Raw genomic sequence first — 12,901 nt, 5'->3', positions numbered from 1 at the left:
TTATTGGTGAGACAATGCTGCATGTTGGCTCAATCACTGATGCATTCCATCTCTTTGCTGATGATAAAGAATTGACTGATTGTAACAGGCTGTATAAGATCTGCCCTGATTTTGTGGATTGGATGTACTTCAGTGATTGTCCACTTTTTCAGGGAAATGCTAGACTTTAAGCTGTATTGAAAAGCCTTGGACAATGGTTTAAGTACAAATCTTCAGCATTACAGCAAGATACTGTGGGGGCCCATCGTGTTTGCTATAACCATTGCAGTTCCTTGAAGGGAATCAAATCGGGTGAAGACTTTCTTTCTCCCCACCTGCCCCAAAATTGGGACCTTGGAAGCAAATACAAATCATTCATTTGGCATTTTGGTAGAAGATGGTTGCAAACAATTCAGTTGTTTTTCTTCTCTTGCTGGGTTCTAATATCCACTAAAGATGTGCATGATATGGAGATGACCCTCTCAGTTGCTCAACAGTCACAACCATTCATGGTTGGATGTGGTGAACTCTAAAGTTTTGATTTAATCTGTTTTTTTAATTGGGAAGCTTTGAGGACATTTTTGGGCCTTTTCCTTTCTCTATATGGTACTCTCTTTCCATGACTAGCAACTCTGTTTTGGGAATCTGGTATCATGCTAGCAAATGACACTTTCTGCCCAGTAGAACTGATCAGGTAGAAAAAACCTCAATGCTAGGAATGTTGGCTTGGGAGAGAACACCATAGAGGCATATGAGAGGATGTGTTTTGCATTCAATATCCAAAGGTAAAGATTCTCAACCACCCTCGTCTGGATAACACTACTGTTACGGACTCAGTGAAAGTCCCTTTAAGATAGAGAGTGTGTGTGTATGTGTGTGTGGGGCGTGCTTACGTCAATAGAAGATAAAGGACGTAATGACGTTGTTGAAGAAGTCAGAAGAAGAAGAAGGAGGAGAGAGAGAAGGGAGAGAGACACCAGCCTGCTTGTTTTCTCTATCGATGGATGAGAAACAATAACTGTGTTTGCCACTGAAATCCATGTATGGAGGTTGGAAGTAATCCGGTGGAGTTCACTTTGTTGCTGACCTGTAGAAGGAAACAGGTATTTGTGTGTGGACGACCACGGTTCGGATGCTTTTCGGGGTGAGGAAGTCACTACCGAGTAAACACTGAAGTGTCGTTTGGGTTCCATCGTGGAACATTTGGATTTCGTATGTACTCTCTCTATGTTTTTCTACATCTACATCTTATCTTCAGACAACGGTGGTTGTTGAAGAAGCCCTTGCTCATGTTTCACCTTATGGCTTGCGGAACTGAACTTTAAGAACCATTCCGGAACTGGGAGTTTTGGACTTTGTCACACACACACACGAAGAGTTTAGTTTTGGGGTTAACGTTCGAGGTTTAACATTTTTGAATTCTAACATACTAACATTTTTACTTTTATTTTACGTATTATCATAAGTAGTAATTAATAAAATAGTTTTTAACACTGAATCATGCTCAGTGTGTTTCTTTTGTTGCTGGTTTGTGACACTACCTTCTGACAATGAAGGTTCGCAGTGCAATCCTGGAAAAAGTGGATCACTTCTTGTATCTTGGGAGCCATGTCTCAGCAAAGGCAGACTTTGAAGGCAATGGTGAATTTCATCAGTACATCAGTGGAAGCTTTGGACAGTTGAGGGAAAGCTTGCTTGAAGATCTCAGACCTGGCACAAAACTTGTAGCTTACTGGGCAACAGTGATTTCCCCACACTCCTATATGCTACTAGGACTTGGGCAAATTACAGCAGACACCCCATATATTGGAAGGATGTCTCCACAAAATCCTCCAAGTCCATTTGGATGGTAAAGAATGGGGTAAGGTTGAAGTTTGAGCAATGATAATGTGGGATGGTGAAGGGAGCAGAGGTTGGAAGTCCAAGCTAATTGAAAGGGTAGGGCTCATTCAGAGTGCTATGGGACTTTTTTTTGTGTGTACATCTCTTGAAACCTCTACAGAATCTAGTTACGGACCCTTAATCTAGATTGTGTTTAAATCTCTGGAGTGTATCTCGAATGTATGGCTTTGGTCTCTAAGCAATGGCTAACATTCGCAGCTGACATGCAGTCCATATCTTTACTGTTAAGTTGTGTTCAAGCCAAAGTGCCATTCAAGTTTTTCTAAACTGATTATCTGAAATAATCTTAAGTAAATGAAAAGTTGCTGGATTCTTCTCTATTTTGCCTCCAAAACAAAAGCTTAATTTTCTTCTCTCTCCTTTTTTCCTGCCCATCCACTGTCCACCAACTCCTAGTTTGTTCTTGCACACCTTTTCCTATTCTTGTTCATCTTCACGCATTCCAGTTCCAGGCAGACTAATCTGATACTTTGCTCTATTTATTTTCACTTATTTCTACCATTGTTGCATCATTTTAATGTATGTAGTCATTTAAATCTCATTGTATTTGTCAAAGCAAGGCTTGCTTAGCAGCCTATAGAGAGATTAGATGGCACTTGAGGGGAAGTTGACATATTTCAGGGAGAAGTATAAGTTGTGATTTGTAGTTCAAAATACAAAAACACTGCAATTATTGATTGTTGCTTTCTATCCTAGGATCCATCAGTTACACAAGTGACGAGAAATCCACCACCAGCATTAGAAGAATACAATCCTTTCACAGATGGACGCAAAGTATGAAGACTTCAAATTGCTTTTATATGCTTCTGCAAGGATGAGAGCACATAACTACTAAGTGTGACTATTAAACATTAATCAGAGGAATTAAGTGGAAGGAAACTTATATTGCAGACACCAGGTGTAATCAACTTAAAGTATCAGAGCCTCTGAAGGCTAGTCATGGATTGCATACCATGGGGACATTGATTCAAAAGTGACAATGTGGATGGCTAGTAATAATGACATGTATAAATTTTGAGACAACTTAAACTTTTAGATTGGAGCATTTGAAGATACCTGTGATTAGACTTTCCACTTCTATTTTATGCATTTCTTTATCTGGTTAGCTTTTTCTGTAAAAGACCAACTTCCTCCCAAAATAGAGGTTGCCTGGTTAATCTTTAAAACTCGTTGATAATTACTATCTTTTTGTATTAGAATTGGAGCTGAGATGAGAAGTAAAATATGTTCAAGTGCTTTGGATTTGCATTCACCAGTTGGATATCATGCAGTAGATTAGTAATTAATGATTGATTTTTGTCTTACTGAAACAATAAGGCAACCAAAAGTAGGCTTTCCAGCTTTGCCAATTTTATGGGGTTTTGTTGACTTTAATCCCCTTTAGTTCATTATTTGTCTGGGTAAGCAGCAACACTCAAGCTCTCGATATAATATCCTTTTTTATTGAAGACTGCAGTCTCTCGACTGACACTTTCTGGTACAATAATTAAAAGTCTTTGCACGTGGTTTGCATGCACTCTTTTTAAATTTACACTAATACTTGTATCCACAACAATCCCTTTCCCAGTGGTCTTAGTGTTTCTCTGTTTTGTAATTATTAATTCTGCTGCTACCACTCTTTAACATGGTTCATACCAGATTGCAGCAACTTGCTGATTTTGTTAATTGCTAATTATCAGGTTACCAGCCCTGCCACTTTTCTCATTATTTCATTTCTGAAATGAAGCTGGTTTTGAACTCTTGTATTAAATCTTGCCACAACATTAACCACCATAAGGAGAATAACTAGTTTCTATTAAGTCCCATATTTCTCATCCCATTCTGGGGAATCTGATCTGGACACATTTTAATCGTATTGTCCAAAGTTAGTTAGACACAATACTCCACCTGAGGCCTGAACTTTTTCTTTTTAATTGGCTCAGTATAATCTTTCTTTACAACTCTTTGCTGCTTGATCATCCATTCATAAACTTTCATTCATAAATCCAAGTATAAATGTACAAGCAAATATCTTTGTTCCTGTGTATTTGAATTAGTTAGTTCATTGTCTGTTTGAGTAGAAATCAGTGCTACTTACCCAGTCTGGTATATTTAATTCCACATCTATAGGAATGTGTTTGCTCTCTGAACTGGCCAAACCAACCACTCAAATGTATAAACTGTTGTAATAAACAATAAAATAACATGGACTTCAATCACTAAAGACTAAACACAATAAAATCAATCGATCTTGCAAAGTCCTTTTCATTAATGCTCTTGGTGATTGGCTCTGAAATTGGTAAAGCTGCCCTGCAGTTGATTCAAATAGCTGAATAAACTGATCATACTTATAGAATGATATCCTTCAAGCAATGTTTTGAATTTCATCAACTTTGAATGTGTTAAGTTACATCCTAGAACACAAATAAAATTGAATTCTAGACGTGTAAATGACTGCTTTTGACATCAAATCGGTATTTGATCCAAGGACTAATCAAGGTGCCCATTAACACTTGAAGATGTTAGGAAAACTCTCCAGTGACAGGAAATGGATCTTGCACAAAGGAAGATGTGATTTGTTAAGGAACAATCTTCTTGGCCCCAGGATGTCATTGTAGGAATTCTTTGGGGCAGTGTCCTTAGCCCATGAATCTTCAACTGCTTCATCAATTAAGTTCCCTCTACTAAGAAGTCAACAATGAGGATAATCCAAATGCAAGTTACTATAAACAAATATGTAAATAAAACAGATGCAGAGGGAGAAAAATTAGCATTTCAGTTTTATTTCCTTTAATCAGAATTACTGAACTAACTGTACATGAGGGTGTTTGCAGATGCAACTATATACTGCATTCATTTGATTCTTAACTAATTCCTACACACATTTAGCAAAGCCTGGATAGTGATTGGGTCTCAGCTGAGTTTCCACTAACACCTTGAAGCCTGATGTCATTCCAAGACAAAGGAACTTGGTTGATTAGTGTCTTATTTACCACTGTCATACATAACTTCTACTACCACCACCACCACTGACATACTATGGCAGTGATAATCTTGCTGAATGCCCTGACATTTGTTCTAACATGGAATTGAAGATGTTACCTTTTGTTCATTGCCTTGGCCCTTGTTCAGATCTGTTAGAAGAAATCAGATTTAATGCAGAAGAAAAATCTGTTAATCTGCCCTATCCTTCTGACAGTATTGGTGGTTAAAAGAAAGATATCTTACTCCAAGCTTGAACTTAAATGAAAATTACTATCTTATTAACGTGGGATTTTCTGCCATAGAATTTATAAGTGTACTTGGCACATCTATTGATGCCATTTCATTCCTGAGAAATTAAGCTTAAGCAGTCGGATACAAGGGTGAGGGGTAGAGAAACAATTATTATTTCTCTAAGATGGAATAGTTCTTGGACAAGAGAAAATGAGCATCAATTAGTAGATTGTGTAAACAATCAAGAGTTTAAAAAGTACAAAATTCTATGCTTAACAATAGGTGATAGTTGATGAGCAGCTTGAAGCTTTTGGGCTCAACCTCCTTAGACCCCAAGGTGACATTGTCTGTCTTCTTTTCTGTCTTTCCATGCAGCCCTTAAGCCTGTGTGAATCTTTCTTCCACATGTTTAGCTTTATTCCTTAATCTTCAGATAAAGGTCACTCAATCAATATCCGTAAATAGTCCTTAATAGAGTCCACTTGACCCATTGGCTCTTGCAGGTAAAATAAGTAACTGCCGCTTAAGATCCCACGTGCCCTTCTCACTCCAAGCTAGTCAGCATCTTATTGGTAGTTTGCCCATTGTTTACCATTATTTTTCTTAATTCTTTGTCTATACAGTAAAACAACATGTTGATAACATTAATAAGTTGCCATTGTCCCAGTCTCTATTCAGTGGTTTCTGCTTTGAGTGCCGTGTTCACGTGTCTACCCAATTCTTCCTGTGATCCTTTAATCTCTATTTCCCCTTATCTGTGCTCCTTCAATGACCAAACAGTGATAAGGCTTGTCTCTCCAAACTTTCCAGGTAAAGAAACTGGCAACTTATTTTATTGGTTAAATACTACATAGCTCTTTGTTAAAATGACATTTCTATTTACCACTGTCTCGATTCTGCAGCATCTTCTAAGGTAGTTACAAAACCAAAGCTATCTTTTGCAGTCAACAAAAGCAGTACATGAATGGTTTATATATTAGCTACGCATTTCTTTAAACATTAACTTATAATGGCACAGAAGGAAGCCACTACCTAGTGGTGACTCCCAATCTAATAAGTCCCACTCCCCCTCTGCAACTATTTCTTTCCCTCATTCCCATCAACTTTCCTTTTGGTTCTTTTTACTAGTTACGACTCCTAAAGGCTAATTTACAGTAGCCAAGTAACCTATCATCTCGCGTATGGCATCTGGGAAGAAATCAGGGCATCAGCAGAAACTCGCATGTTCATTGGAGAATGTGCAGACTCCATATAGATGTCATCCCGAGTCAGGATCAAACCTGCAGCTGTGAGGCAGCAGCACTACTTGCTATACCACCATGACACCCCAGCTAGGTTCTCACCATGCCTTATGATTACACTTAATTACAAATGAAAGACCAAGGATAGTTTGATACCACCCAGCTTTGATTTTCTCCCTTTTTAATGTTACTATTCTTATTGTTTCTCTTACATTTCTTTGTAGCCAACCTCCAGTATTCAAATCCCCTATTTCCAGTGCCCCCGTGCTCTCAAGATTTGCAAGTCTTCAGTTAGCAAACTTAAATGATTCTTGTATCAAGGTTTGTCTGCTAATTCTATCAAGTTATATTTCTTGTCTGATAAACTATTTACTTTTACAGGCACCATCAGGAAATATTGAAAAGCCTCCAATGCCCAGTACGCAGCCAGCTATTATGAAGCCTACAGAGGAGCCTCCCACATATGCTCAGCGTACACAGGCAAGTTTAAAATTGCTAGTATTTTTAGTTTTTCATAGGAATTTGTGGTGAAGTAGCACTTTAATGCTTTGTCAAGAAAGAATCCTGAATATGTGTTGTTTTGAGGTTGTCGGAGAAGGAAATTTTCTTTTGTTTTAGTGGTATTCTATCTTGCCTTGGTTTTGCAAAATATTTAAACGTGAATTTTAAAGAAATAATACAAATTGTCAGTAATTTCACATGTGTGATAGTCCATTCAAAAGCTGGCATAGCACTGTTAGCCAGGGTCTTTTGGTGTAGATGATATCTAGTGTAGGGGTTAGCATAACGTTATTACAGCGCCAGCGACCAGGGTTCAATTCCGGCCACTGTCTGTAAGGAGTTTGTACGTTCTCTCCATGTCTGCGTGGTTTTCCTCTGGGTGCTCTGGTTTCCTCCCACATTCCAAAGACGTACAGGTTAGGAAGTTGGGGACGTGCTGGGTTGGAGCTGGAAGCGTGGTGACACTTGCTACCCCCAGAACACTCTATGCAAAAAGATGCATTTTACTGTGTTTCGCCTTAAACATGACACATTGGCATACCAAGGAGTGTTGCTGCCTCAGAGTTCCAGTGATTATGTTCAATCCTGACCTCTAATGGTCAAGAGATCCATTCTATTTAAGTGGAAGGATCCTATACCTCCTACCACATTTCAATGGTTTTCTCAAACTATAACATGTTTAAACTTAGAAAAAATTAGGAGTGGTACTGTTGATCCTTCGCTTAAATTTGAGGAAACTTGGAGTCCATTTATTCAGTATTTCCATATGATGTAAGCAGACCTTTTTCAAATCCCTTTCAATAACCTTTTATTTGAATATAGAGGAGCGGAGCTAACGACGTAATGTTTTTTAACTGAAGAAATAACAGTCCAGCTTTTTTTTTGAAGTCTTTTGTTTGCTTTTGTTTATTTTTTTTTTAATTTTGGGAGTCTCTTTTCATATAATCAAATTTCTTTTCAAATTCTTTTGTATCATGTTCACTTAGTAGGAGATTGGGAGGTTCAGATTATATATTTTACTCCCTGTGATTGTATATGTCAACTGTTATTATTGTAATCCCGATCTCTTTGCACCATGTGTATAATCACTATTGCTAAGTGTATTAATTTGAAATTCAATAAAAAGATTGAAAAAAAGAATCCTGACCTCCATTGCTGTGACTGCCTGGGTTACCTCCAGGTGCTCTGGTTTCCTCCCACATCCCAAAGGCAGGTGGCTTGGTAGGTTAACTGGCCAATGTAAATTGCCCTTAGTAGATAGGTGAGTGATAGATTCCAGGGAGAGTTGAAGGGAATGTAGGGAGAATAAAGTAGAATTAGTGTCCGTGGGTGTTTAGTGGTCAGTGTGGATGGTGGGCACTGGGTTCTTTTTTCTGTGCGGTATAACTATGACTCCATGACCTCCGAAGGACTCCTGAACACTCCTTAATTCTACCTTTGCCTTGGTTCATCTGCTATAAACAGTGATGGTTATCTTGGACTTGCCTATTTCAATATGTTGCTGGTCGGGCTTCCTCTTCTTGAGCCAAAACTTTATTACCTGTGCCCTAACTTTACACTGATTCCCGTTCACCCACTGGTTCTTTGCATTCTTACTCGCATTGTGTCTAATTTAAGCCATGCCTTGATTTTAACCTTTAATCTCTTGCAGCCCCATAACCTTGTATATCCATGCTTTAATTTCTGGCCATCTGATCATTCCTAAATTTAGTTACTCCGCAATTTGTAGCCATTCCTTTAGCGGCTAAGCCTCTTCCATCTAAAATTTTCTTCCCAGACCTGCCTGCCTGTCTGTCTGTCTCTCTTACTTGGGGGTGGGGGGGGTGTCTGCATCTTAAAAACTTACTCTTTGTAGAGGAATTTGGGAGTATTGCTGCTGTATTGTAGTAGGCTTCTCTATTTTATCCCTCTTCCATCTGCACAATTAGATTCTCAATATCTTTTCATGAAATTCGTCCACAAGATTGACGTAGTCTTAAGATATCCATTAAGCTGTTAAATTGTTAATTAATCTTACTGTAGCCTTTACTTTCTAAAACTGGGAAAAATGAACTTGCATATTCTTTGTTTTAGGAAACTGCTGCAGCCCAGGCTGAGTTGTTGAGACGTCAGGAAGAACTAGAGCAAAAAGCAGCAGAGCTTGATCGGCGAGAGCGTGAGATGAAAAATCTCAGTTATGATCGTATGTTGTCATATTTTCCATTGCATTTTGGCATGAGTTTTTTTTAATACACTACTAGATTTGACTTTGTAGCTCTTAGATGTCTACTCCAACATAGTTAACAAATCAGGTGTTATCAAATCTTGTAATATTTCTTTTCAGATTGTTAGTTATGGAACCACTGTTTAAACTAGCTGTTTCATTCACTTTTGTGCTGAAAGCAAAAGCATTTTTTTCCCCCACAGTTAAAGTGGATTTGGAAAAGGCACAACCTAATACAATGATGATTAAGTTCAGTTTTGGTGGTTTAACCTTGTGCAATTATGAATCAAAGAATTATAGTTGTTCCTCCACAGTATCTAAATGCTCTCTAGTTTAAAGTTAAAATGAAGGTAGCTAGGATAGTGCTTACAGAAGTAATAAAGCAGTTTGTAGGATATTACCAGCTTCAGTAAATTTATTTTCAAAAGGTTAAGAAATACCATTTAGGTGAATATAGAATGATCCCCACTTGGAAATTAGATTACTTTTGCTTTCTGTGCCACCTTTATGGTTGGCAGAAGTATTTTTTTCCCCCTGTTGTGGAAAATGTTCATTGCTGGCCAAGATGGAAATAGTTGAGTTTTAATATTTCTGATTTGAGTTGGACTACAGAAGTGGTCGTAATAAGTAATTACTCTCTCTTCAGCTCGGAAGAACAATTGGCCTCCACTTCCTGAACGATGTCCTGTGGGGCCATGTTTCTATCAAGACCTCTCGGTAGATATCCCTGTTGAATTTCAAAAGACAGTCAAGATGCTCTACTACTTATGGATGTGTATGTAAATTCTGCAGTCTACTTCATTAGTGTTTAATATTTATAAAATATTGGATTGTGTGCAAAATATTTTATTTTGAATGCTCATTAGAGTTTTGAGATATTTGGACTGAATGAGAATACTAAATAGATGCTGTGCTATTCGTTAGGTGAAGATGCACATTAGGAGCAGGTGGAGACTGTTTGGCTCTTTAATAAAATCATAGCTGACCTGTTTTTTTTAATCTCAACTGCACTTTAAGTACTCTCAATCATTTTTCACCCCCTGGCTTATCAAGTATCCACTTTTGCCCTGAAAAATATTCAAAGACTTTGCTTCCACCCCGCTATGTCTTAAAAGGGGCATCCCTTATTTTAAATGGTGATCTGTTAGTTTTAGATTCTCCCACAAGATGAAGCATCCTCTCCACATCCACTCTGTTCAGACACCTTAGGATCTTGTGTGTCTCCATCAAGTCCCTGATCACTAATCTAAACTCCAGTCTAGTCTCTCCAACCTTTCCTCATAAGACAAGTCATTAAACATGTTAGCCTTGTAAATCACTTCTGAACTGCTTCCAGTGCATTAGCATCACCCTTAAATAAGAAGACCACTACTTCAAACAGTTCTCCAGATGTGGTTTCTCCAATACCTTACATAAAAAAAAGCATAACTTTCCTACTCTTATATTCAGTTCCCCTAGTGATTAAACAACATTTTTGTTGGCCTTCCTGGTTACTTGCTGTACCTCCATACTAGCCTTTTGTAAACCAAGGCCTAGGACTTCCTGATCCTTCTTTATCTGTGCTGTGTAATCTCTCATCATTTAGATAATATGCTTGTTTATCATTTTTCCTGCAACTCCATTTTCCAGATCTTTGCACATTGAATAACCTTTGTAACTTCGCAATGGATACTGTGGGATTTGGCATAAGTTGCATGCAGAAATGCCTGTAACTTTGATTTGTTAATAGCAAATGATAAATATGAAGCCTTTTAATCTTTTATATTGTCGCAAAACAATGAGCAGTTGTAGTTATCACAAAACTTAATTTCTGCTAAAGTACCAGTTTTTTATGTACTTTTTAAAAAGTTCTATTTTAAGACTTATTTTTCTTTTCACCCTGCAGTTCATGCAGTAACACTTCTGGTAAATATTTTTGGTTGCCTTGCCTGGTTCTGTGTTGATAGCTATCGAGGCGTGGACTTTGGCCTGTCCATTCTCTGGTTCTTGCTTTTTACCCCATGTTCGTTTGTTTGTTGGTACAGACCACTTTACAAGGCTTTCAGGTTAGTAATTTGACTTGCTGTATTTATAATATAAAATTAGCAAAAGTGTAACCTTAGCAATTTAAAGAGGTTAAATTTGAAATTTATTTATAGTTTGCAAGAGCGCCTTGCACCCCACAAGCAGTTTTTTTTTTAACTTTAATTCTGGAAATAGTAACTTCACTCCAGTAAGTCTTCAGATGTGCTAATCTGTTTATTTTCATCAGTATATGATTCTCCAAATACTATTTAAAGCGTATTGACATTCAAAGAGTTAATACATCATTTAATTGAATATTAAATTTACCTGCACTATTCTTTTTTTACAGTGATACCCACTGCCTTTTCTTTCTCACCTGTCTTTCTAAAAATCAAATGTCCCTGAGAATTTAGTTCCCAGCTTTGATCTCCTCGTAACTGTACCTCAATTCATACCTGTTTATTCCAATTTGTGTTGTTATTTCATTGATTTTTATTTGGATATTTCTTAAATTTAAGAGGTCTACATCTAAATATGTCTTTTTACTACCTTTCCTTACATTAGTGGTAATTTTTGAATTATCAATATCATGGCCTCAACTTTTGTTAAATGTGTGTTGATTATAGATTGAAAGAATAGAATCGTGTTCATTGTTGGAGATGGTCAGGTGTGCAAATGAAAACAGTAAATTATAACTGAATATGGATAAAGTAAATAGATAAAACTCTGGAAGATGGAGCTCTATGGTTGAACAATGAGGTAATCCATTTTGGATGTAAGAAAGATAAATCAGACTATTTCCCAAATAGCATAAAACTAGGGTCTGTATAGGTGCAAATAAATTTTGGTGTCTACATGCACAGATTGATGAAAGTTTAGTGCACATGTATAAAAGTAATCAGAAAGTCTTTTGGCATTTAATACTTTAAGGTGATTTGCAATTCAGAACTGAGGATTTTGAGCTTCATTTGTTCAGAGCTATGATTAGACTTCTGAAGTACTTTTATCAATTTTGGGAAAGATAGGTTAGCCTTGCACGGGATACAACACCTTCACCAGATAAAGCTGTAAAAATTTAATTATGAGGACCGATTGTCTTGTATTTCTTTTGAGTTAGAAGATCGTTTAAGAATTGAATGCAATAAAATTATTGAGATTCAGCATGGTAGAGGGGAAAAATCTACATCTTTCTGTTGAGGGAATTGAGTTCAAAAGGAAATAAAATTCAGAACTAGATCAATTAAGAATGAAGACAGGAAATACTTTTTCCACTGAAGCTATGGGAAATTAATATTTTTAAGACTGTGATTGGCTATTTGTTAAGGATAATGAGAAATGGGGGTAATGTTGGCACGGTCAGCCATGTTTTTTTAAAAATGGACTGAATCTTCTGTAGAATGCTACCAGTTCTGCTCAGAACATCTGTTATCTGTGCTGAAGTTCAGGATTCCAGTGCAAAAATGGAAATCAAGAATCTTCATGCAGCTGATCACCAGGGCTTTCCTAACTGTGCTCCAAGGTTGGACTTCTCATGAAGTCCAGCATCAGAGCATAATCTTCCTAAGATATTCCGGCATCTGCACTGGGCAATCGGCTCTCAGTTTCTGTACCAATTTTAACCTGGTGCAAGAACAGCGAAGTCATTCATTTGATGGAAAAGAATGGCAATAAGGGAGAAAGGTGATGAGGTAATTCACATTTGTTTTATTTTAGTCAAATTTAATTAATTTTTTTTAGTGCTTGTTTTTTTTAATAAATGTTAACTTTTCACAGCTAAACCTAGAACTGTGGCTTAAACAGCTCTGAAAGCAATTCTGTGGATGTTGGGCTTTGTTGTTCAACTCAGAGTCCACTTCCTTGAGGGAGTTTGCATCAG

The 12,901-nt window shown here is 37.3% G+C and overlaps 1 protein-coding gene across 1 annotated transcript in view; it reads left to right on the top strand.

Annotated features, from left to right (window-relative positions):
• Positions 1 to 12,901, top strand: part of scamp1 (secretory carrier membrane protein 1) — a 42,111-nt gene that overhangs the window by 17,375 nt on the left and 11,835 nt on the right. The window contains exons 2-6 of the mRNA XM_052020683.1: positions 2,578 to 2,655; positions 6,699 to 6,797; positions 8,892 to 9,000; positions 9,668 to 9,796; positions 10,907 to 11,066. Coding sequence (XP_051876643.1) covers positions 2,578 to 2,655; positions 6,699 to 6,797; positions 8,892 to 9,000; positions 9,668 to 9,796; positions 10,907 to 11,066 — 575 coding nt within the window. The remainder of the gene's footprint in view (positions 1 to 2,577; positions 2,656 to 6,698; positions 6,798 to 8,891; positions 9,001 to 9,667; positions 9,797 to 10,906; positions 11,067 to 12,901) is intronic.

This window comes from Pristis pectinata, chromosome 7 (genome assembly GCF_009764475.1).
Source record: "Pristis pectinata isolate sPriPec2 chromosome 7, sPriPec2.1.pri, whole genome shotgun sequence".
Lineage (NCBI taxonomy): Eukaryota > Metazoa > Chordata > Chondrichthyes > Rhinopristiformes > Pristidae > Pristis > Pristis pectinata.
The sequence above is the reverse complement of the archived record's forward strand: the minus strand, read 5'-3'. Positions and strand labels throughout refer to the sequence as shown.